Raw genomic sequence first — 26255 nt, 5'->3', positions numbered from 1 at the left:
TCCCATCATGAGTTCTATAAGTATTTTCTGTAATTTTCTTCTCTTCTGCAAAGTAACATCAGGATTCAGGAAAAAATTCAGCCCTGCAGATGTCTGAATGCTTTTTTCTGTAAAACAGTGAAAGAAATAGAATTACCTTCTGAGTGCTGGAGGCTTCTGATTTTATTGTGCTCAAGTACAGAAGAAGTGCTGTGCTGTTTAAAAGATCTCATATTTTTGTTGTGACAGTTGAATACATTCACTGTTTCTCTCTGTAATGGCAGACTTAGCTGGATCTCCTTTCTCTCCATCTTTTATTTCTTTTCACTTAAATAATTTCTTTTTGGTGGTCAAGACAGAGAAATCATGTAGTTGATAAGCAATAGTCTGTATTGTCTGTTTAATGATTAAATTCATGTCATACAAGAATTACCTGGCAGTGTTCAAGGCCAGGTTGGATGAAGCCTTGGGTGATAAGGTTTAGTGTCAGGTGTCCCTGCCCATGGCAGGGGGGTTGGAACTGGATGATCTTAAGGTCCTTTCCAACCCTAACTATTCTATGATTCTATGATGTGATATGGGGTTATTGTAAGCATCTCTGGAGTTTCCAATTTCAAAAGAAATTGAAGAAGAATTTCTTTTTAGTGCCTGCACTAGATTTTTCAGTTTAATTAGAGAAGTTGAAAGAGTGAGAGAGAAAAATAACTGAGATATAAAGTAAGAGTGTAGCCTGTAGTGTTACAAAATCACTGCACAAATCTCATGCAGGATTTGTCATACGGTAAGTCCTCTTCTGCTCAACCATAGTCAGAAATTCTTTGCTATGAGGAAATAAATGAATGGGGACATATTCCTGCAGGTGCGTATGAGCAAATTCCTTGCCTATCCCTAAGTCTAGGGTCTTCTGTCTAAGTATATTTTGTCTCTCAGTGACCTCAGCTGTAATAACTGCCTCTCCTTCCTCTCATAGGCCCAGGTGAGTAAGTAGCATCTTCCCAGAGTAAATGGATAGGGTTGATACCAAGCACTTGAATGAACCTTCTTTGCTTTTTTGCCAAAATTGAATAGGATGTTGTTGACATGGTGGATAATGTAATTAGTAGACCAAGTTTCATGCCGTGCTCTTTGTGACAAAGCAGTAAGTTATAATATACCTTAATACCAGATCAGCAAACTTCATAGACATGTATCTCAACAGTACTAAAAACTTTTGTACCTTTTTTGTCTCAGTTTTCACCAATGGCAATGGTTTCTTATAGTTTTTTTTTCCACACTAAAGCAATAAAATAATGCTTCAAGTAGCTTAGTTCATGGTAATCTGCCACTGGAACTTGTGTTCCTTAATGAGAAAGAGGAGGAAAATCCCAAAGGTGTTTATGTAACTGGGGGAGGGGGGGACAGTGCAGGTCAAATAGTTTTATTAAGGTTTAGATTTATCAGGAGAAATGTTTGTAGCAGAACTTCTGCCATAAATGCACTAAGTTTTGTGGGTCCCACGATATTCAGGCTATTTCCAAAATACATGAGCAGCTTGGAGTGTGTGAGGAGATGAGTGGGTGGAACAGACTTTACAGAATGCCCTGAGGGAAGTAAATACTGAAGCTGCAGCAGTGCTTAACAAAGATCGGGAGATACAGAACTGAGCAACGTCTCATCAAACACAGAGCATAAGTTGGTAGGAGCAGACTCAAGTTGTTGAAAGGTCTTGTTCCCCTTCCACGGCATAATTTCTTTCAATATGGTGAAATAGTTTTGTGTGCAATATGTGATTGATTTTTCAGCATGGATTTTTCATAAGGCAAGCCTTTCATATAAGGCTGGACAACCTTTGGGCAGCCAAGTGCCACAATAAGAACTCACATTCTTCTTGAGGATTTTATACCATGATCGAAGATAGCTTACTTAGCAGATGATTGTCAGTGTTATATACAGTGCAGAATCAGCTCTTTCAACATTAATATCCCTACATATTTGAACACAGAGGCAGGAAAAAATGTAGTGTTTGACAATTGGTCTGTGGGCGCCACAGGTCTGTCATCAGTACAGCAGGTGTCTGCTGCAGCGTGATGCTCTTCCGTTCTGAAGTTATCCTTAGAACCCCATGAGGACTGATGGCTGTCTTTAGTCCTATAATAAAAGATGGACAGATTTAGAATTCTCATGCTATGAAACCTTTCACAGCATTTTCCTCACTGTGTAATGCATGTTGTCATATATTAAAATGGAAATTGTTTTAGCAGTTCAAAATCAGACTACTGCTGAAAAATTAAAAGCAGTGGTAAGTCTGAAAAAGTTAAACACATGTTTTAGGTTTGGGGCTTTTTTTTTTTTTGTTTTCTTCTTTCTATATCCTTCTGTATGTTTTCATCATATTACTGTTCAGATGGCTTCTGCTGAGAATATCTTAGTTCTTTGTTACCAATGACATGTATATACGTCTTTGTCTCAACTGCAATTCATGTGAATAAGATTCCTATCTCCTCTGACATGATTTCACACTTTTATATTGCTAAATTCATAACCATTGTGGCTGAGGTTTGAAAGCAATTAATTTTTCATCTTTGTCTTTGAACACCTTTAGAAAACAAGCATATTTGTTTTAGTCAGCTTATTTATGATTCCTAGAAAAGAAGCAACCAGGGACAATCTTAAATAAGGATCACTGTGTGCTTAGTTTGGGACTTGTGTATTTTCACATGCACAGGTTAAATAAATAAAAAAGCCATTGCTGGTATGAGTTGTTCCAAAGAGAATTCAGAAGGGACTGAATGTTCCCTTGTCAGAAGTACCACATTGGATAATAATCTTGGTAAACTTGTTTTACTTTGAATAATTGATCCAGAAGAACAGCTCTGTTTAAAACCAGCTAATCAGAACATGCTGGGTTTACTCTTCGTGGTGGTGAAGTAGAAAATAATTTCTATGGCCTTTTATATCTTCTGAGATGTTAGTTGTTGTTTTTTTTTTTTTTCCTGCACAACCAAACTTTACATAAGGACTCTAGATTTGAATAAAAAGGCACAAATATTGGTGCCCTACTTGTGATCAAATGTCACAGGTACCAATGAAGATTTTTATAGATGTATGACAAAGGGATCCCTGAAATAGAGCAGTGCAGGGGGGTTAATAGGATGAGTACTGGAGAGAGTACTCATTACTTGGTATCAGATACAGGAAAGTTGCCCGAATCCTTTGAAAATCGCGGACTTCATGCCTAGTAGTAAGAACAAAATCTGTTCCCTAGTTGGTTGCAGTGGTGCACAGGTTTCATTAGTGTTAGTTTTAGACAGGGTGTTCTTGTGTGGTGAAGGTGAGCATTTACTCAGGTCCTCCAAAAAGATTGCGGTGTCATGTGTTGTATAAATAATATATGTTTTACAGTTGAATTCTTCTAATCAAAGAATGATTTGTGTCAGAATGGGCATTTGAAGATCACCTAGTCCACCCTTCTTGCTGTGGGCAGGGACCAGGCTGCTCAAAGCTTCGTCCATCCAAAATGCTTTAGAGTTATTGGCAAGCAGCTAGATGTAAGGTTACTGCAACATGGTCACTGCTAGAATATGCAGTGTCCCTTCAAGGGTTATATGCTGGTAAAAATGGGAGTGGATAAAGAATAGTAAAGAACAAATCGTGGGAAGTGGTAGGGCTATTCTGGAACATCATCAGGAGGATACTGCACCAGTACACTGTAATGAGGGTTAGTGTAATATAACAGGGCTTTGTTAAATACATGTTCATGCTTAATAATATGTGAGCTTATAGTTTTGTATAGAAACATCAAACTCATCCCCTGTTCTTTTTGTTTCATTATAGTTGTCTCCTGTTCTGGGTCACATGAAGAAAACTCTTCTTCAGCAAATCCATCTCAGAAGCTCCCCCTGATAAAAAATACAATGGTTTCATTGCATCAGCCTTCCAAACGAGGTACTACAAATCTTCTTGTTCACATCCTCCTTATTTCTACTTCAGAATTTAGGTGCAAGATGTTCAGCCTGGAGAAGAGAAGGCTGCGTGGAGACCTCATAGCAGCCTTCCAGTATCTGAAGGGGGCCTACAGGGATGCTGGTGAGGGACTCTTCATTAGGGACTGTAGTGACAGAACAAGGAGCAACAGGTTTAAACTTAAACAGGGGAAGTTTAGATTTGATATAAGGAAGAAATTCTTTACTGTAAGGGTGATGAAGCACTGGAATGGCTTGCCCAGGGAGGTTGTGAATGCTCCATCCCTGGCGGTGTTCAAGACCAGGTTGGATGAAGCCTTGGGTGATATGGTTTAGTGTGAGGTGTCCCTGCCCATGGCAGGGGGGTTGGAACTGGATGATCTTAAGGTCCTTTCCATCCCTAACTATTCTATGATTCTATGATTCTATGCTGGCAGTCACAAGGACTCTTTACCAGAAAGCTGTGGTACTAGATTTCTGACTGAAAGTGAAGCAATGACTCAGAAAGGCCAGTGTAACCATAAGGGAATCCCTTGCTTCCTTATTAAGAAAAAAACCCGAAACAAAATAAACCACAAAAAGAACACAGCAGGAGAAAAAATAAGGAAAAAAAGGAAAGGAAAAAAATAATCTGCATCAGCACAGTGAAATCCACCAGACTGAGGGCTGGGAGTTCATGAAATAAAAGCTAACGAGTGGAGGTACCTTGTAGCAACTATAGAGAAAAACACATTTCTTGATAATGGTTGAAAGGTTTTTTCAACAGTAATTTTCTTTTTCTAGGCATTATAAAAGCTCAGTGATCTGAAAAAAAATGCTTGTGAGATAGGTAGGATGAGTTTGGTCTTACTGTGATATCAGGATAGGTGTGGGGAACACAGTAATTTATAAATGTCTAAGAGGAATGAGCCAGTTGTTATCACTGGTGTGGTAACTGGGAAAGTGAAATGATGCCTTTCCATTTAGTGAAATACTCATAGAATGCTTGAGGTTGGAATGGACCTCTTGAGATCTTCTACTCCAAACCCTCAACTCAAGTAGAGTCACCTAGAACAGGTTATCCAGATGGCTTTTGAATATCTGCACAGATGGAGACTGTACACCTTCTCTTGGCAACTTGTTCCAGTGTTTGACCACCCTTACAGTAAAAGAAGTATTTTCTTGTGTTCAGCTCCTATTTCCTGGTTTTTTTTTTTTTCATTATTATTTTAATTTAGTTTGTGCCCATTGCCTCTTGTCCTGTCAGTGGATACTGCTTAGAAGTGTCTAGCTTCCTCTTCATTCCCTCTCATTAGGTGCTTGTATACATTGATAAAATCCCTCTGAGCCTCCTCTTTTACAGGCTGAATAGTCCCAGTTCTTTCAGTCTCTCCTCTTATAAAAGATGCTCCAGTCCTTCAGTCATCTTTCTGGACCTGTGCTGGACTTGTCTGCATCTTTCTTACGTGGGGGAGCCAAAAGCTGGACACAGTACTCCAGATGTGGCCTCACCAGTGCTCAGTAGAGAGGAAGTATTACCTCTCTTGATCTGCTGGCAACGTTCTTCCTAACGCAGTTCAGAAGTCTGTTGGCCATCTTTGTCACAAGTGTGTGTTGCTGGCTCATGGTCAGCTTGTCCTCTTCATTGCTGTTTGCCAGCCAGTAACCCCCTAGCATGTATTGGTGCCAGGGGATATTCCTTCTGAGGCTCAGGACTTGGCATTTCCTTCTGATAAACTTCAGCCCAGTATCCAGCCTCTCCAGGCTCCTCCAAACGGCAGCACAGCCTATCTGGTGTGTCAGCTACTCCTCCCGGTTCTGTCACCTCTGTGGGTTTGCTGAGGATGCACTCCTCCCCCTTGTCCAGGTCATTAATGAGGATGCTAAATAGTAGAAATAGGCCTGTGCATGGTATAAAAGTCACTTATGTTCCTCACAGGAGGTGGCAAGGTGACCTAGCCTTGCCAGAGAGGAGTTCCTTATAGTGACATATCGCAGATGGTATCTAATACTTTAAAGTATGATTCTCTTTTCTGACATACGCTAGATTGTCTATGAGTTTCCTTCAGTCTAAGCTTCTTCAGAGTGCTTTTGTATCATCTTAAGATATGTTCTTTGCTGACTGTAGTAATACAGATGTATTTCTCTCTCTATTTCACTTTTTTCATTTCTGTTGATTTTGCTTTTCTGTGGACCTGTGCTTGAAGTTCTCCAAGTTCATAGATGCTAAACAAAGCTGGATATGAAGCATCTGTTATGTGGCACAGATTTGTGTCAGAAGTTGTAGCTTTTGGTATTCTCTTTCACTGTGACCACGAGTGCATCCAGTTCTTTTGTCCTGGGGTTTATGCTAAACAACAGCTTCTTGTTGATCAGTATTTCCATTGCAACACAATACAAGATCTGTCACCAGAAAGCTCAGAGTTCTTTTTTATCAGATGTCAGCAACTTCTCTGATCTCTTTCAGATCTTCTGCCAGGCGTGGTGATCCTGCCAGGCCTCAGGTTGTGGCAGATAGGCTTTATACAGCCCAGAGAGTATGGGAATTAGGTGGTTTTGAAGGAGAACATCGTGTTCACTTATCTGAGCTGCGAACTGCTTCATTATGTGAGGCATGTTCAAAGGGTTAAGTCTGTATTGGTACAGTCATTGCTACTGCAAGTGGAGGTACTGGTAAAATCTGTTGAAATTATTTTGTCATAAATATTAGTTTCAAGTAACTATCTGGAAAAGAAAAGGCATTTTTTTCTTTTCTGAGCTCTCACTTTGCTCTCTTCCACTGTCATGATGTTGGGAGAGAAACTGCTTTCTGGGTTTTATGACCAGCTAGATTTTTACCTGATAAAAATTTTACTACTGCTGGCAATAAGTCTATGAGTACTAAGCTAACCTGTCAAACTTTCATAGATTTGAAACAGGATAGCGGGTCTGTATCAGGACTCTGTCTCACACAGGCATGGAATTTCTGAACTACTGAGATCCCAAAAGCTGTTTTACTGAATCATCAAACCTTAGCACAGACATCTTTCCCTAGATCCAGCAGTCAGGAGAGTGGCCAGTGTCCTCCTTCCTGTGCTCTGCTGGAAGCTGTCATCACATACACACAATAGAAACAATTTGCCAGTCCATCTGCTTATGGCTTTCGTTTGGAAATGAAGGGCTGAACACTGCAGCAGACCTTTGCTAAGCTTTATGGATTTGATGAGGTGGGCTGAGAAGTTACTCAGGTGGCTGGTCCTGGTGGCAGAGTGAAAGGCAGCAATCTCCATTAGCAAGTAGGCCAGAAAAGGCTGAGGAGCTTGTAGAGGAACTGGAGGAGGATATGTGTTGGGATAGGAGTTAAAAGCCTGTCCCAAGCCACAGCTATGTGCATCTCTGTAACACATCAGTGTTTCTCTTACCCCTGCATGCTGGATGGTATTTCATCAAAATGTAGTTAAAATTAACTTTAAAAATTAAGAAAACTGGTCTGCTTTGGTTGGAAAGATTCTTCCATTTCTTCTCTTTTGGGAAGTTTAAATTATAGCCAGTCTTCTGGAGGCTCTTACCTGCCCCATCTGTGTTGCACCTAGTTGCCCAGGTTACACCTCATTATAGCCCTGACGTTAATTCTGTTCTTGATACTTGTCTTTTCTCCTCCCCAGGAATAAGGATACCAAAGCGATAACATAGTGTCATGTTTGCAAGGTCTAAATACCCTCTGAAATCAGGATTTCAAATGTAAATGTTTAGTCACTAATTTCGGGTTCAAATGGCTTCAAACTTAAACAGGGGAAGTTCAGGTTAGATATAAAGAAATTCTTTACTGTGAGGGTGGTGAGGCACTGGAATGGGTTGCCCAAAGAAGTGGTAAATGCTCTATTCCTGGCAGTGTTCAAAGCCTGGCTGGATGGAGTCTTGGGTGATATGGTTTAGTGTGAGGTGTCCCTGCCCATGGCAGGGCGGTTGGAACTAGATGATGCTAAGGTCTTTTCCAACCCTAACTATTCTATGATTCTATGATTTCTCATATAGCCTGGGGGTCCTCCAGTTATTACTGTAATATTATTATTATTACTACCGAAAATAAATATTATACAAGTTAATATCAGCTTACCATATCTCTCTGTGTGGGAGAGCTTTTTGCAGCTAACATCCCTTCAGGGAATTTATATTAGGTTGATGAGAGAACAGTGAATTACTTTTTGTCTGGTTTATAATATGCTGATTATGAAAAATTCTGGCCAGGGTGATGTAGTGTTCTCAGTGCTGAGAACAGACTCTGGGTTTTGTTAATGGCGTGTTCCTGTCCATGCTGCTGGAGAAAAAAAGAGCTGCTTGAAATAAATAAATAAATACATACGTAATTCGTAAAGCTTGCATTGCTCAACTATTCTGCTTGAGGCTCTGTCAAGCTCTTTTTATTGCTGAGAGAGGGTTGACTTTCATTTGTTTCTCTCTGCCACAATGCTAAATCTGTACAGTTTTGATGTCCTTTCTGCACTCAGTATTATTCTCATTCAGGTTTTATGTGCATGTGGCCTAGACCTTCCACTGATGTAAATTCACTGTTGATACAGGTAGGAGGAAGCTGATTTACACCTGCTAAGAATGTTCAGGGCTTTTTCTATTCACCCACGCTGAGAGAGACTTTGTTGTAACTGCAAAAGACAAACTTCCCTTTTTCCCTTCAACTCTTCCATTTCTGGGAAGAGAAAGAGCCCATTCCCTGTACATCTGCTCATTCATGTGCCTGCATTACCCCTGCCCCTTGAAATGGGGAAGGCCTCCATGAAACTTTTGATTTCTCACAACAGAAATCTCTTGCAACATCGGCTCAAGCTGTTCATGGGTGACGTCTACAGACAGTTTTGGAAAACCGGACTGGGTGTTATCTTCAGTGGGTGTCCTGGTGTCCCAGGAGAGGCAGCAGCAGCTTCTGGAAAACAGCTCCTCCCATGGAGATGTGGAAGGTAGGCAGAGTTATAGCTTCCCTTGAATGGACATCCCCTTTCTCCCAGCATTGATACCAGCTGTGGATGGCAGCAACTTAAGCCATTAGGCTGAGGCCTTGGGCACATGTCACTGACAATACTGCCATATGCTGGCTCTGGTGCACAGCTTGTCAGGGTGCTGTCAGTGCCCAAGAGTCACTAAGAGCCATATAATCTATTTATACTGCCTAAGTTGCGTATGTATGGACCCTGTAAATAACCCAGCCCCTTTAAATACTTGTTTTGTACCTCCCTGTTTTAGGATCAGCTACTTTTGCTTATGGAGGCTGGATTTTTCTTAGGAAGTTCAATCCTTTACAAGCCAGGGTTGGCTCCATATGTCTGCTGTCTGACTTGCAAAGTCTTTGTTTTTTTGTTTTATTGAACGGGTCTTCGTTCTGCTTTGTTTGGTTTCTTCTCATTCCTTCTATCACATCTTTACTTATTTCTCCCATTTTTACTTTATTCTCCTTTCTCTACTTCCTGTTATTTGGGCATTTGTGCGTAGTCCTTGCCTTTCTTCTCATGATTCCTTTCTTTAAACTCGATATCCATTTTCCTCTTATTATCTCTCTTCCATTCACAGTGCGTGTTTCTTCTTCTTTATTTTTTTAACTCACAGGGGACGTTTTCCTCCTGAACACCAGTAGGCTCCCAGGTAGATGTGAGTTCAGCCTGCATAGCCCCATCCTGCCTGGGAGCTTGGACTCATGCTTGCTGGAGCTGGCCATATTTTCACAGGATGCTGTTCCTGTCCTCCAGAGGTTCACAGCTGAAATCAGATATGTGGAGACAAACAGGAATACAATAATTGCTCTAAGAGTTGGCCATGAGGAGGATGCTGGGTAAGACAATCCATTTGCAGCTGTTTACACTTTGAATTGCAGGGTAGAGTGAAGTCCCTCCAGGCCAATGTTTATCAGTGTCTTCTCCCTTCCTGAGATCATTGCTGCAGAAAATGAAGGTAGAACTGACAGAACGGAAGCATGCAGCTTTCCTGATGGGATGTCTGTTACAGACCCAGCTTGTGTGTGTCCCCTTTGCAAAGAACACACTTGCTTAGGACTCACTCTTTTTCCCTTGCATTTGGAAGAGTCAAGAGTGGCTGACTCTCTCACTGATCATAGGCCCATAGTTGTAAAATGCACTCAGTCTGAAGACTGCCTTGGCAGTATTGAAAAATATTCAAGGGGTCACATTTGTTACAAGGGTCACATTTCTCAGTCTGAGGCAGGATTAACTTTACCTGTTTTGTAATTTCCTCCTTCCAGCTGCTAAGTTCAGGAACCTTCTCTTTTGCTTCATTTCTAGAGTTCAGAAAAGAGAAAAACTGAGGCTAAGGATAGGAAGAGGTGAATATAAAAAAAGAAAGTGTGGCAACCCTGGATCTTGTCCTGTATTCTACTCTGTTTGATCTTCCCACTATTTCACTTTTTCATTCCTGTGTGTAGCAGGATGAAGTGAGAAGGAGAAATAGGCAAAGGGAATGAATCACAACAGGAAAAAAGGAGAAAAGTCCACATGTCATCTGATTTTGCCATTTTCCATGTGTTTGTTTTTCCTTTGCTCCAGTCTGCCTTGTAAGAACCTGGGTCAGATGCACAACAGAGCTTTTTATTTCCATCACCTGACTGACTCCCATGGAGAACTTAAGCAATAGATCCCAGTTCTTGTTTTCTTTGAATTCTTTGGCACTCCCCAGGCTGCCATGGAAATCTGTAGCCAAGACTCCTGGTCAGCCAAAGATAGCAGAGTTTGACTAAAACATAGCATTTATTTTCCTTCAGATCCCTCTCCTGTTTTTAGTTATTGCTCACTTCCTTCCTGGCTGCTCCTTCCCCTTCTTCTGGGATCAGTTTCTAATGTTCTTTTTTACCTGTAACTGCCCTTGCTGCTTTGAGTATCTGACAAGCCACTTTAACTGCACCCACAGCTCCATTCCCCTGTATAAACTCATAAAATACTCTTTGGATATACTTAGCAGGCCAAACCAGGCTTTGATCACAACCACTGCAGCATCTCTGGAATGAAACATAGATGCTGTTTAACAGCTTATTTGAGCATTGCAAAAACAATTTTACATGAAATCAAGATGATCATCTCTCCAAGAGTGATGGTATTTAGATTTATTAGAATGGAATAGGCTTTACTGGAAGCTGGCATAGATACTGGCATTATGGTTTCTTTATTGAGTGAAATGAAGCACTGGTAAGCTCAGAGGGTTTAGTATTAAGGTTTTAAAGACAGAAGGCAACTCCATTTTAAATGATGTTAGAACAGTAGATAGACAAAACACAGTTAGGAACCATGGTAGGTCAAATACACTTCCTTTCCCCCCTCATTAAAGGGAAGTTCTGTAAAATCTCTGCACAATTCCAGAAAAATATGAGTGTGAAGGCAGGACAAACGGTTTCTAACACAGTTTCTTACTACGCAGGTAGTCTGAAATTAACATTCTTTCCATGATTAAGGTTTTAACAACACTGGTTGTTAAGAAGAGATATCATCCTAAAGTGTTCCTGCTTTCCAAGGGCTTTCCATAGGGATTGGAATTTCTACAGGCTTTTATGTGCTAACCAAACATTGCTGCACAATTTAGAGCAGAACAAGGAAGACAATGAGAAACTGATCTTGAGATAGATGCCTGTGTGTAGTACATAGTTTAACCATTGGCAATTACTACCAAGGAATTGTCTTGAGATGAGAGTAGAAGCTTAGATACAGAAAAAAGGCTAGGTGACACTTGTTCAGATAACCAGGAACTGCATAAAATCCTGCATCAGTCTCCTTTGTCACCCCTCAATTCCAGGACCAAGCTACAATTCTTCACAAATTCCAGCTGCACCAGACCACTTCAATGAACTCTCCTCTTTCTGGACCTAGAAATATTCTCCTGATGGTGTTTTCTCATTCAGAATCCATCAGAAACACCATTCCCGAAAGCTTTAATGTAGGTCATGCATGAGAGAAAGTTACTGTCTACCTCACTAACTACTAGGATTTACCATAAAATTGAAGTAGTGGTGTTGAAGCTGCCACTCATTTTTTCACATAAATAACCTAGTGAAAGAGCAAAGACACAGGTGGATCTTCAGAGGCCATGTCCTGTGAACAAGTAGCGCACAGTCACAGTATTTCCTATTACATACACCATACCTATAGGTTTTGGGTATTCTGAGTTACGAGCATTAGAGGAAGAACCACTGAGGGAGTGAGGTGTTTGAAATTCTTTATACGTACAAAAATACATAAAATTACATTTCTCATTATCTCAGTAGAGCTCAAACCAAGCCTGTGGTTTCCCTTGCAAGTCCAAGCCTTCACCTGGGAGCTGTCTCAGAAAGCTGTCTTCACTTTCTCAGAGTTACAGTTATAGTGCTTGTACAGGTCACATCTAACGCCTCTTTTACTATTTTGCTTATCCCACCTTTTCCATCTTTACCGTAGAGATCCAGAAACAGTCACAGCTGCAAATTCTTCTCAGTGTGCTTTTGTTTTGAATGGTTTCACATGCTTGTGTTTGGTTTTGACCACAATTATTTCAGTTTTGTCAGCTGAAACTGTTTCAGTAATTCTGTTTCTTTCAACTCTTAAGTACTTGCACTTTAATGAATATAAAAAAGCACCACTTGGGGCAGAGATAATCCTTTCCCTTTTAACGGTCAGTAAGCCAAGTTGATTTTGTTCTGTTTTCTTTCTGAACTATAAAGCATTGGCCACAATAGTCTTGGCAGGTTAAAAAGCAAAAGATTCACAGCCATGTGCACACATGGGCTTTCAGTTAGCCAGCCTCACAAAATAATATTGCTTCATTTTTTGTGTCTTCCCCCTTTTGGGGAGAAGACAGCAGTGCTAGAATGCCCTGCCAGCTTCTGAGACATATGTAGAACCTTACCACCTTTGACACTTCTATTAATGTGGTTGTTTTTATCCACAAAAATGATTTAACTTCTGCTAACATACACTGAAACATTGCCATGTAGTTAATCAGAACATCTAGAAACATGCATGGTCTTTTGGGTTTTATAGATTAGCTGTCCAACAACATAAGCCTTTGAAAGGGAGCAGTGTGGTAAGCATCCTCAGAAAATGCCTAATACATACTGACAACGGTGAACACCATTTTGATTAAAAACCTGGACGCTGATGAAGACTTGCAGGCAACAACTTCCTGTATGTAAAAAAGGAATGTAAAGTTTCTAATTTATACATTCACTGGTGGAGTCCAGAAGCAGATAGCGTATTGCAGAAATACCTTTGTGCAATAACCCATGCAGTGAGTCCCCCTAATCCCAAAAAGGTTTCAGCTTTCCTGTTCAGCTTTATTGAATTTTTCACTCTTAATGAAGAAATTGTTGTTCTTAATATTAAAAGTCTTTCTTAAAATTAATCATCGGTTACAGTTGGATATGGGAAGGCATGGCATAGAAGGGATTGGTAAGGAGGGGGAGGAAATCTTTGGCTCAGCAGAGGAGATTGAGAAGCTAATGAAAATCAGAAGTTGAAATTATAGGTTTGCAGGGTGAATCTTGAATTCTTTTGCCTTAAGCATCGGGTTGCTTGTAACTCCAAACTTTCTACCCATGCAAATATCTCAATTATGTCAGAGTGATAGCCCTTCCATACACACCAATCAATTTTAACATCTCTATTTAGAAGAATAGTAACATTACTTCGTTACTTGAGATCTGGTTTGACATATAATCAATAGTAAAGGTATTGCCGAACTTGGCTGATGCAGTGATCCATCTTCACTAAATTGACAGTGGGCTCCATTCCGCATTCCATTAAGGAAATTAAATTGGCTTTGACTAGCCCCCATTTGGATAGTGAGAACATGCAAAGAAGGTGTAACTATTTACAGTATTAGAAATCTAGCTGCAGTTAGTTCTTGGGGTGAGGCTTTCTCTGAAGGGGAATACCTTGATGATGATGAGACTCCATACACTGAAGTATTCTGGGTGATGTAAAGCTACTTGTTGTTTTTACAGTCTCTGAATGCTTGCCAGCTTTTGCTGTGGTGTTATAAATGCATCCAAGTTTCAGTGCTGGAGATACTTTAGTGCAGATATAAATGTTTTGCGGGACCTTAGGGCTCTGACTCAGAGGAGCTGGCAGTTCACAGCAGCGGTTTAAGGTAGTGGCCTGGCTCTTCTATCAGATGCTGCAGTTCTTCCAGCAGAGATGGCAGAATGGACAGTGTATCTTTCTCAGTTGTAACATTTCAGAGGTTGGTTTATTGACTTACATCACCGGTGGTTTTCATTTATTTTGATACCCCAGGCTATTAATGGCAAGTTCTAACATGTCTGGCTCATAAACCACGTAGGATTATGGTGCAGCAGCTGAACTAGTCATTGTTTTCAGCATGGGGCAGTAATCTCTTTAGTTGCCACCTAATACAGGCTGTGAATCAGAGGCTGTGTGCTACCAGTCCCTGCACTTGGGAGTGTGATGATGCTAAGTGATACTGTGATGTCTCAGCTCCAGGGGTGGATTGGAACAGGGAGGCACTAGAACTACGTCTCAGTGCTCAGAAGATCTAGTATGCTCAATAGGTAAAATCAAAAGATTTAAAGACTGCCCTTCAGTGGATCATTGAACCAATTTGATTAAGACCCATTGATTTTTGTGGCCAACAGGATGCATTGGAGTGATGAACAAAGCTGTGTCATGTAGCATAAGTGATTCAGTTCTCTGTCACTGCTAAATAGCCTTAGACACCATGCCACAGTGTGGCAGGGGTGACTATATTTATAACTGTAGTTATAAGATATATGTATAAGTGCTGAACATTCCCGAAGCTGAAAGTAAATCAGTCATTCTCCTTTGGCAGGTAGTAGAGATGGTACAGTTGCAGTTCAGGGCTGGATATCTTTGAAGCTGAATTAAATTATATTGAACTATTGAATATGATATGATGGGACAAGAAAGAGGAGAAACAGGATCATGTAGGGTCATCTTGATAAGAGGAGCTGAACTTCAGATGAGTTTAGGGTGTCTGGGTATTTATGTGTGCATACGATGGTGAGAGTGAAAGATGGGGGGATGCCATAGAAGGGAGAATCAAAAACTTGCACCAGAAAAAGGTGTGTAGTTGGTTTGTGGAGGGAAGAACGAGTTACCTAGCTGACCAGTGGCAAAAGCAAAGAGTATGATAAAAGATTAATGTTATTCTGGGTTTTTTGCAACTTGCAAATTAGGTGGTCTGTGATTTTTATAATGTGCCCAGTAAAGATGTGTTTGTTGTCCAGGTGTTGCCTTCCAATGTGTTTCTGGTGCAGGACAGGGGCTAGATGAATGCTTCGTGGCAGCTGAAGGCATTTCCCAAATGAAAATATAATAATAGGAGCAGAGCCTGAGCAACACATCTTAACACTGTAGCCTGGCCTCCTTGATGTAGCATTGGCACTGACTCAGAGTCACTCATCCAAGGTGCCCCCAGCAGCTTCAACAGCATGCAGGGGATGGGTAAATGTGTTTCTGTCTGGTACTCTTTCCAGAAAAGAGTTAAGAGCAAGGATTGCTTTGTCCCTATCCTTGCTACAATCCCTTTACAAAATAACAACATACACTTTTAACTGCATTTTATTTTCTCCTTAATGTGAGGTGGGACAGTTTTTTAAAATAAAAACAAAATAGAAAGGTTTTTAAAAATCCTGCTGTAATTTTTGATGATACCTGGATACCCTGACTCCCATCAGAGTGATTTGAGTGAGCTACTCTGGAAATTGCCATTTGATACCTTTATGATGCCTAACAACCATCTTTAAAATTAGAGTGCCTGGGACCATGTCTTTTTCTGCACTGCCACGAGTGCTGCACAATTGAGAAACCTTTGCTGTCTAGGGGCCATGGGGTTTGTTCTGTGATGAAATGTAAACTGCCAGACAACCTGCATTTTCTGCAACACCACATCTCTTCTTCCCCTTGCTTTGTGGGTCCACTTTAGCTTGTTAAACTGAGAAATTAGATCAAAAGCATAGAAAGGGGTTCTTACACTTGACACAACCAAGAAGCATTCAGACATTTACTTCCAGTAGGTACAATGTCAGTGTTAGTTTGAAGAGATCAAGAGACTTGTGCAGCTGCTTGGTTGATCTGTGCTTGCAAGAGCAAACAGAATGCAACCATATGTGTGGAAGGCACATGCAGGGGAGTGTCCAAAACTGGTGATAATTTAAGTCCCATTTTAATTTAATCATTTGGAATAGTTGCACCTTTTCATCATTTGTGATAGGATCTGCAGCAAAGATAACTGAAATGAACTTGTTAGGCTGAACTTCACTTGGTTTATATTAACATCTTTTTGTTATGCTGGAATTTACATTCACCAGTCTATTCCCCATGTGGGTACTGTTACTGCTATTTGGTAAACTGCACAATCTTTATGCTAGTGATTCCATGGATTCCAGTGTGCTGTGTGTATGTCTGATAGCTCTTTGTGGTCTTCTAGGATGAAATGGAAATACCTGATGGCCCAGATTGGCCGTATAGAAAGACCTTTTGAAATCACCTTGCTGTATTCAAACTGTGGAGCACAAGAGGTTGGAGTATTGGCCGTGGGCTCCTTGCAACTCAGGAACTGCTTTCATGGTATGTTGCAATACAGTCAGGTTTGGATAACCAAATACAATCAGAAAAGAGAACAGCATCCTCACCAAAATTGAAGAATGTGATCTGGGACTTGATCAGTTGTGTTTTATATGAAAGCTGAGTCTCCATTGGCATTTCTGGCGATGCATACCTGTCAAGGGTCACATTTGCATGTTTTATGTGTGTGCATGCATATATACTTGCTCCAAAAGCAAGGCTGAAGCTCAGAATCACAGAAGTGATTTAAAAGTGATCATCTCTGCTTTTCAGCTTTTCTTTGCTTCATCTTTGTATGAGAAAACAACAGGGTTTATGTTGCATCCAGCATCAGGGATGGAAAAATGTCTTTGCTAGATTGTTTTAACATTAACATTTCTTTATTAAATAAACAAAACCAAAAGATACCATATGTCACCAAAAGCCTTTTCCATACTGGAGCTCAATCTTTCAAACCTATAAGGAAAAGAAGCATTCATCTGCTCTGCATGGAGTCTCTTTGCTACAGCCAGAACTTCTGTCTAAAATGAAAATAATTGGAATGTAAATGTTTCCTCCCAAGGACTGATCCCTCAGCTCAGAAATCCTCAGTTTTGCCTGGCATTTACAGTCCTGTTGTGTGTGCCGTGCAAATGATCCTCAATAGCTGTGCAGAACCTTGCTAATGTCATTTAAGCTTCTTGGAAGTACAAGAGTCTGTCGACACAGGCAGCCCTGCAGGTTGGAGACATAATCATCTTCACTTCCTGGTTTTCATGTCTTAATGTAATGCTATTGCCTGGTTTGCAGACACTGTAGAAATAGCTTGGAACGTAATGTAAAAGGCTTCAAATGAAAAAAAGTATATGGGTTTCACAGAGCTGTTTCATAATCTATCGTGAAACTGGGTTTGATCATCTTAGAGTTTTAATTTTATTGCAGTCATTAACCTTTATATTACATTTTTAATCTAATGGGGTTTTGACAGTCATGGAGTCTTGAGGGGATGTGTATGGTCTGAAGCACTATGCTAAACACCCAGCCCCTAAATAGGCTGATGCATGCAATACAGTGCCATGAAGAAATACTACTTCAGACTACTTTTGCATGTTTTCCAGAGCAGCAATAATCCCAGTGGAACTTCTTGCAGAGGTCTGCTAAAGGGAAGCGGGTCCAGAAGTTGCAAACCTGCAGGTCCATAACAGACCCATGCTCATTCACATCCACAGGACAGGCTGGGAGCATTGAGTCATGCTTTTGGGAAATATCAGACTTCAAATTGTGTTCAGCCTCATCACTGTGTACTTGTAAAATCAGTCCTTTGCTCCTAATAGCTGACTAGACTGGCTAGGATGCATGATTAAAGCTCTGCATAGTGAGCCCAGCTTGTTGGAGAAGCAGCTATATTCATGGGCTGGTGCAGAAATGTGTCAGCAGCACAAATGTTAGTTAAGCTTGAATCTTAATAGGGAATAGAGATGTGTCTGTCTTGACTGGAGCTAAATGCGTATCTCTGCTTCCAGCAGCAGTGTCATGCAGCATACCACAGCTGCCTGGCAGGAGCATAGTGATATGTGTAGAACTGAAGAGCACATCATGCTAGGAAACTGCAAGGTCCTTCATAACAATAAAACCCCATCAAAACCAAAACAACCAACACACACAAACACCCCCCCAAAAAAGAATAGTGGTTATCTAAAGATAGCACAAACACAGCAGAAGACAGTGCAGGAGAAAGGAGCAATAAATTTGGGCTCCGGGAGAGCTGAGGTGACCTACAGGAATATCATGCTGGGATAGAAACCTACATGGTAAAGAGCAGAAGTGAGTATTGTTTATCACCCAAAGAATGCTGTCTGAGGTCCTTCATATGAAGGCTGATACATGTAAAGGGTCACAAATTTATGCCAATGCATCTCTGGTCTTCTTTATCTTTTTCCTTTAGATAAAAAAAGCCAAGATCATTCTATAGATGACAAAGTCTCCACCTTTCCCTGCCTTCCTGGAGGCTGTGTCAGCCACCTACAAATCTGTGAATTCATCAGTGATTGCCCTGCCAAAGAACGGGAAGGAGTGAGGTGTGGTGAGTATGGGGCATGGCACCTCGTGGGAAGCCTCCTTCCTTTAGAAGAAATTTAGAATGAAATCTCTAGATTAATTCAGTATTTTGCCTCCTTTAATTAACTTTGCCTATTTACATTAATTGGATACCAAGATTCACTTTGAAAAATTACCCTATATAGGATAAAATGAATTTGGATTGTTTGGCTTGGATTTTTAAATGCTGCAGTAAGGAGCTCAATGACCTGCATGTGTAGTTGCTGCTACTGCAGAGAAAAGCAAAACCTTATTTACATGTCTGCAGCTGGGGAGAAATTCCTTCTGGACCCAAGGTCTGAACCTTTCTTCAGTGGAAGCTGCTGATCATCTTTCTAGTGCCAGCCACCAGCATAGTATTAAATCTGTTCCTCCAAGATCCCTGTTCAGAGTTCTTGCACATCATGATGGAGAAAACCCCTGACTCATTGTATGTGGTGCTAAGAAGCAACATTTAGCTTTGATGTAAGTACAATGGCAGAAATCTGCCTGATTGGCCTTCCTTTAAGTTAACACAGAAAAATTTATGGTGGCTGAAGTTTCATATGCAGCAAGGCCTTCCCAAATATATGGCAGTGATTTATGGTTCTTTACATTGTGGGAGCTGCAGTTTTACACAGTATCTATTGCAGGACAGAACTGCAAAATCTCAAGTATCTTCAGAAGCAAAGTGTTTGCTTTCTGATGGTGACTCTGGAAATAAACAAATGACACCTACTAATATTTTGACATTGAAGACTTCATAGTATAGGTTGGGTAGCTTAGCCACAGCCAGTTTTGATGTTTGCTGAAGTTTGTGCTCTTCCATAATCAAGTTTCTCCTGTTTTCCTGCTTTTTCTTATTCACCATTGTAGACAGTCTCCCAGAGGGCTCACACTGCTCTTTTGAAGAGGGTCCATGTGGCTGGACACTGAATGAAACTGCAGCATCTCCTTGGTCTATTCGGGGTTTTACTGAAGTGATTCAAGATGACTCGTTTGTAGGATCTACCTTACAAGCCACTGCTGGTAGGTTCTTCATAGTTCTCTGTGTGTGTGTGTATATACAATAGCCTCGAACTTAGGGGCTTAAAATTGGTTCGAACTTTTTGGCATCATTGTGAAATGAATTTTTAGCATCAGTGTTATCTATGACGACTTTAAATGTAGCTAAAATTAACTTTTGAACATGATTCAAAATTTTATACGAAATGATTTCTGCAACAAAGTTAACACAGAACTATTGGAGACTGGGATTCTCCTTCACCTTAAAAATATACAGTTAATTCTCTTTTCTATCTGCATACCTCTTCCTTCCTTCCTCTTATGAACAATGCAATTGTAGAATACTTCACCAGCAACACAGTAGCTGCTGCATTACAAAATGCAAATTGCCCAACAGAACTGCCAGTGGGTTAGGAAAAGCATCACATGTAAGCATATTCCAAGACCAAGTGATTATACAAATTCTGTGCCACAGAATGCCACCATAAAAAGAGTCAGATAATTCCGAGAACTGTCAACTTGGTAAATAAGAAGGATGGAGGCCAGTCCCTCACATGGTCAGGTTGAAAGTCAGATCAGTTAGCACAGATGAGTCTTGCCTCACAGCTCCCTGTCAAAATACAGATGTCCATATGAGTATTCTGTTTGTCTCTTGAGAGCTTGCATAAACTGCCCCTGGGAGGAAAGACTACAAATAAGCTCTTACAGCCCAGTGTTTGTCTCTGCAAGAGTCATTGATGCTTGTGGTGTAAGAATTAGGGCTGATTAGTAGTTCACAGTAGATTGGTGTGAGCCCCTGTGTAGGAAGATACTTGTGTGATGCCTGAGGTTTATACAGTCATGTTCCAGGAAAGGGTTTGGGATGTTGACGTCTGTGCTACTGAAATCTACCAGAGTATTTATTATATCCTCACTAGCAAATCTACTCTCAAGATGTGCTTGTCTTCATACTTACATTGTGGCTCAGCACAATGATGTTAAATTATTTCAAGAGAGTATAAAAAGGGGCAAAGCATCATCTTGTCTTTTCTGATTCCTTTTTCACAGGACACTTCCTCTACCTGCGAGCAGACAGCAATCAAACAAGTGGTATGGCCAGGGCTTACAGTGCCAGCTTGCCAGCCAGTATTGCCACTGAAGACTACCAGGTATATCACTGTGCGTTAGCACCTATGTGAAGTTAATCTGTAGGCACTGTTTGCACAGTTAGCCCAATCACCTGTGCCTCTGCACACTCTACAAAACACTGGAAAGCAGAAGAATTGGCTATACTGTCTAGCTAGCTACTTGTGGAAAACTGGTAAGGAGACATGAGGTGCATCCTCAGTAAGTGAAAGCAGAAGTCCCAAATCAGCTCCTCAGTATGGAGAGCTCCCCAGCCTAACTGTACCAATTATTCCTCTGAAGGGTACCCAGCATCTGAATTGTGTGGCAAGGCCTTGGTTCATAGAAAAGGGAGTTGGCTGTCTGAGCTGTTGAGCCATTCAGTATATAACTACTGCTGAGACTTCTCTTCATAAGTTCTGCTATACTTTCTCAGGAGTTAACAAATTTAACAGTTTCCTTGAGAACAGGAGTGTGAAGTTAGTAGGCACTACATTTTCCAGGAATAGATGAAGGTTATAAACTTCTGTTCACATTCTTCAGGAATTTCAAAAGGAGAGGGCAACCTGGCATGAATAAACTCAAATAACCTGCCTTCAGCCCAAACCTTTATAAAGAATAAGTGGAGCTAGGAGATGCTGTAATTAAAAATATTCAATAATGTTATATTCATAACACTTAGGGAAATTAAGCTGCAAGTTTGAGCTGGAGTCCAGCCCTGCTAGGGGAAAAGAGAAAGCTTTAATGCTTCCTAATTAGAACTGGCAAGAGAAATACAGTGCACGTGCCAAAAACGTAACTTCAACACTTGTGTTTATTTATAAATCCAGGTCAGGGTGGCTGGGTAGTTCCAACAAAATAGAATGTGTTTGAAGCTAGGTTCACAAACCCAGGAAGAGGAGAAGCAGTAACTGCTGGTTATGGTGTACAGGTCACAGAAGATCTGGACCCCTTCTCTCCTCCACTGGCAAGGATTTGGATCCACCTTTCAGCAGCAAGGAAATTCCCATGCTTGTTCCTTGCAGCACTTGCACGAGTGCACTCCCTTTCCTGCTGGTTCTCTCTGCAATATAAAGAGAAGCTGAGTGCTCAAAACAGTGGTGGAAATAGCATTTCCCTCTTGCTCTGAAGTTGCCAAGTTGAAGTGGTTGCTCCAAAGAAAGAGGAAAGAACCCTGCTTCAAGATATTCTTTGGGCTGGTTGCTTACCTGTCATGTGGGTGCTACATTCCAAACTTGGAACAAGTATATGGATTGAGGTTTTCTGCCTCTAGAGATAGCCTAATTCCTCATTTCAAGGGCATTTGAGGCAGGGCAGTTCTTCCATGGAGAACACTTATATAGGGCCTGGATGCAACACATTAGCCTGGGTGGTCACAGTGGCAATCCTCTTTTCAAATCTAAAGATTAAAGCTGTGGTTCAGGCCCATTCGTGGGTGAGAACACCAAAGAGAAATGCAGTTAGTGTTGGTTTTCTGCAGTAACCTCTCTAGTGGAAGCGTTTAGTGATAAAGCATTTCTTAAGTTTAACCCTGTGTTCTTCTGCTTTATTACCTTCTTTTCCTGAAGGAGAAAACAAAGAAATCAAAGCTCTTTCACTGAGATGGTGTCTGAGGCCATGGATATTGTTGTCAGTGGTTGGAGAACAGCTGCCCGACAGGAGTGTCAGTCAGGGTCCCCACCAAGAAAATTCTGTGCTAGAACAGTGATGAGCCATACACAAGCAATGAGGGTCTGAGTGGTGTGCCTGATTAAACAATTTGACCCAGGATCAAAGGTTTGGTGTCTCAAATCCCCAGGGAGAGAGAAGTTAGTAACTTTCCTTTATCACAGGATACCTTTCTTTTCCTCTTCTTCCTCTATTACAGATCCAATTCTCAGTGCATGTTTTTGGCATCTACAATGGTACCATCTCCTTCTCTGTCAGGGAAGAGATAAAGGGAGCTCCAGTCATCTTGCCCATGTGGGAAAGGGCAGGGAGTTGGAGTGACCACTGGTTTCTCATCACCTTACCAATGCCAGTGCTTCAGAATCGGTAAGAGTTCTACCAGCAACATCCAGTTAGTAAATTGTTATTGTCTTTGTTGTGAAGCATCACCTTCTTGCCTTCTTCCCGGGTCATTTCTACTAAAAAAGCCCCCACAGTAGTACTGCAATTCTGCTTGCTGATGAAGTATTCTCCCATACAGGCATATCTTTGTGCCTGTACACAGCCTAGCTCTGCACAAGTTCACACTGTGTTTCTGCACTCCCATGCAGCCTCAAACAGTGCTTACGTATATGGAATAGCAAGTGTCTGGACTAGAAACGTGTTGCCAGTCTGAGAAAGGCAGTATTCTCACAGTGACAAAGTGCTCCTGGTAGAGAAACAGCTATAGTAGCATAGCTGCACTTTGTACTCACACAGTAAAACCAGCCATGTGAGTCAAATGAGTGGTAAACCCACAGTTTAGCCAATGCAGCTGTCTAGTCTAGGACCTATACCAGTGCATTCTAGGCAGCTGGAGATCATTCATTGCCACATCACATTCACAGGAAAGACTGATGCCCAAATCAGCCTTGCACTAAAATTGTCAAGGTTTTAGATGTGTAAATACAGCATGACGTTGGTTTACAAATGAAGTCAGATATCGAAGATTTGAAGAATTTCAACCCAATTTAATTTTAAGCAGATATTTCTCCTCCCTCACGCAGTGTTATTCAATCTCAAGCCATGTGGCTGGTGTTAGCAGATGGTTACTTTGCCCAACACAAGTGATTTTTGAATTGCTCCAATCCATTTTTGTTTCACCTTTCTCAGGAAACCTGTTTCACATGACACGACAAACACATCTCAAAGCCTATATAGTGAATATTACAAATGGAAAAATATCTACCTAATACTGGCAATAAAGAACGCCTCAAAACTTCATGGATTAGGTGTGAAGGGGATTCCTTTTAACTTCAAATATTCTCTGCATCTTTGTGTAAAAGACTAAAAGGTTTGGATCTGGAAGTGATAACAATTCAGACCCAAGCAGCAGTAAAACTCAGAATGTTGTACTGCTCTCTTTCATGATTCTCAGAATTATCATATGTTCACAATGCACACCTTTGCCATGAATAATTCCTTTAGGATAGGATAGGTCTGCATGCTGGCAGTGTATTTCTTATTCTTTTCTGACACAGTTTGGAGCCCTGTGGATTAGCATCTATTTAGTTTTGCATATATAAAGTAAAGCAATTGTCCAGAGTTGTTCTTTTCCCCAGGCACTTCGCGTGGGTGTAACCACAGCAGAGTCCTAGGGGCTTTTCAGAGTATTTAAGAGCTTCTGCCTCCTCTGATAAACATTCCCTTATGCTTCTTCCCTGAAACCTCTCATTTATGGATCAGCACTCAGTTCTGAAGCAAAATGGATCTTCTGTGGCAGGAGAGACTGGACAGCAGGAGTCTTTAGTGAGCACTAGCCAGCATTGCATGGAAAAATCAGCTGATATTCAAATACTGTAATGTTTGAAAGAGTTGAGCACTTAGACAATATGAAAGATATAGGTAGGCCATGCATGTGTTATGACAGTCTGTTTCAAGTAGTTCTCTCTTGTTTCACTTCACGTAACCTTTCTTTATGCTATTTTCAAACAAATTTAAAACTGATTTGGCACAACAGTAACAATCACTGTGGATAAGGCTGGAACTGTACAACCTAGCAAGCAGACCTGTGCTATCTGAGCTGGCCAAGTGGCTAACAGAAGTCATTAGTTGTCATTTGCTGCACTGATCTGAACAGAAACAGAAGGAACACATGGTTTGTGGGAAGATGTTGTAGCTATTTGCTCCAACTGAGGAAACCCTGGTCCTTGTGCTCCCAGGACAAGGGCTTCATCCCAGGCCTCTTGCCTTGTTCCTTCCATGCTCTGCTCCTTCTGTCCTATCTCACCAGCTTCTGTGAGCATTCAGAGCCTTTCTTCCTTGTTCCTATACATGATCTCTCTTCTCTCATTTGTGAAAACATTGTACCCTTCTGATTCTCTCCATAGATGCCAGCCCCAAACCCCCCCCCCCCACACCAAGTCCAAGCTCCCCTGCTGTAAAGTTTCCAGGGAGCTCCACAACCTCTTCAAAAAGTGTATTCATTAATTTGGAAAGGCAATCCTTGCTTCATGGAGCTGAAGCAGGACCTGGCACAATTCATACAGCATTGCCATGGAAAGTACCATTTAGTCCTAGAATTGAAGATATGCAGGGAAGAGGAGACTGTGGGATTTAAAACAAACAAACAAAATATAAGGCATGGAATAGTTGGGGATTTAAAATTTTCTAGGATTTTTTTTTCCTAAAATTTGAATAGATTCTCATTCAAATGGGAAAAATGGTCATTCCTGCTGTGTGACTCTTCCTCACAAAATTCAGATCCCACTTCCAATACCTGGTAGCACAGAACACTTAAAAAGTTGTTGGCATTTTCAAGCATGGTCAAAATGATAAATCCCGGCATTGTCTCATCCTCAGCACTGGGAAAACATTTTGACTGTATGGTGTACAGTTTGGTATAAACCTTCATGAATGACTTTTCTGTCTATTTGTGGGTGCTGGCAGCTTTCCTTGGTAACGCAAACTCCAGCAATGCTGTGCTTAGGGAATTTTTTAGCACAGAGTTTGGGCTAGCATGTCATTTTCCCATATCCTGAATCTTCAGGAGACACCTGTCCTTCTCTTGCTAAATGAAAGAGCTACATTTTTCCTTCATTCCTTAAAGAGATGATAGCCAGCAGCAAAGTGGATATGAGAGGGTAGATCAGTGTGCACTTACAGCCCAGAAAGCCAATCGTATCTTGGGCTGCATCAAAAGAAGCGTGACCAGTAGATCAAAGGAGGTGATCCTGCCCCTCTACCCTGCTCTCATGAGACCTCAGCTGGAGCATTGTGTGCAGTTCTGGTGTCCTCAACATAAAAAGGACATGGAACTGTTGGAACAAGTCCAGAGGAGGCCACAAGGATGATCAGGGACTGAAGCACCTCCCATATGAAGACAGGCTGAGAAAGTTGGGGCTGTTCAGCCTGGAGAAGAGAAGGCTGTGTGGAGACCTCATAGCAGCCTTCCAGTATCTGAAGGGGGCCTACAGGGATGCTGGGGAGCGACTATTCATTAAGGACTGTAGTGATAGGACAAGGGGTAATGGGTTGAAACTTAAACAGGGGAAGTTTAGATTGGATATAAGGAAGAAATTCTTTACTGTGAGGGTGGTGAGGCACTGGAATGGGTTGCCCAGGGAGGCAGTGAATGCTCCATCCGTGGCAGTGTTCAAGACCAGGCTGGATGAAGCCTTGGGTGCCATGGTTTAGTGTGAGGTGTCCCTGCCCATGGCAGGGGGTTGGAACTGGATGATCTTAAAGACCTTTCCAACCCTAACTATTCTATGATTCTATGATTCTGTGATCACACAAAGAGAAGGGGTAGATATGAATTGCAAGACAAATAATTGCTATAGCAGGACATGAATGTCTTAATGCAGCCATAAGTAGGCAGCCATGGATGGGATATACAACTAGTTTTTAGCAACAGCTTCCTCTAGTTTAATTTGTTTCTTGGGAGAGAAGGAAGACAAACTACACAGTTTGCTGAGCAGTCTCCCAGCTGGGCATTGAG

The 26255-nt window shown here is 41.2% G+C and overlaps 1 protein-coding gene across 1 annotated transcript in view; it reads left to right on the top strand.

Moving 5' to 3' along the window:
- The window catches only part of LTK (leukocyte receptor tyrosine kinase), a 100881-nt gene that overhangs the window by 38277 nt on the left and 36349 nt on the right, over nucleotides 1–26255 (top strand). The window contains exons 2-9 of the mRNA XM_013127720.3: nucleotides 3793–3903; nucleotides 8696–8851; nucleotides 9495–9717; nucleotides 16329–16468; nucleotides 18390–18527; nucleotides 19397–19549; nucleotides 20573–20673; nucleotides 22497–22663. Coding sequence (XP_012983174.3) covers nucleotides 3793–3903; nucleotides 8696–8851; nucleotides 9495–9717; nucleotides 16329–16468; nucleotides 18390–18527; nucleotides 19397–19549; nucleotides 20573–20673; nucleotides 22497–22663 — 1189 coding nt within the window. The remainder of the gene's footprint in view (nucleotides 1–3792; nucleotides 3904–8695; nucleotides 8852–9494; nucleotides 9718–16328; nucleotides 16469–18389; nucleotides 18528–19396; nucleotides 19550–20572; nucleotides 20674–22496; nucleotides 22664–26255) is intronic.

Source organism: Melopsittacus undulatus, chromosome 4, assembly GCF_012275295.1.
Source record: "Melopsittacus undulatus isolate bMelUnd1 chromosome 4, bMelUnd1.mat.Z, whole genome shotgun sequence".
Taxonomy (NCBI): Eukaryota; Metazoa; Chordata; class Aves; order Psittaciformes; family Psittaculidae; genus Melopsittacus; species Melopsittacus undulatus.
This window is presented reverse-complemented; position numbering and strand designations above follow the sequence as displayed.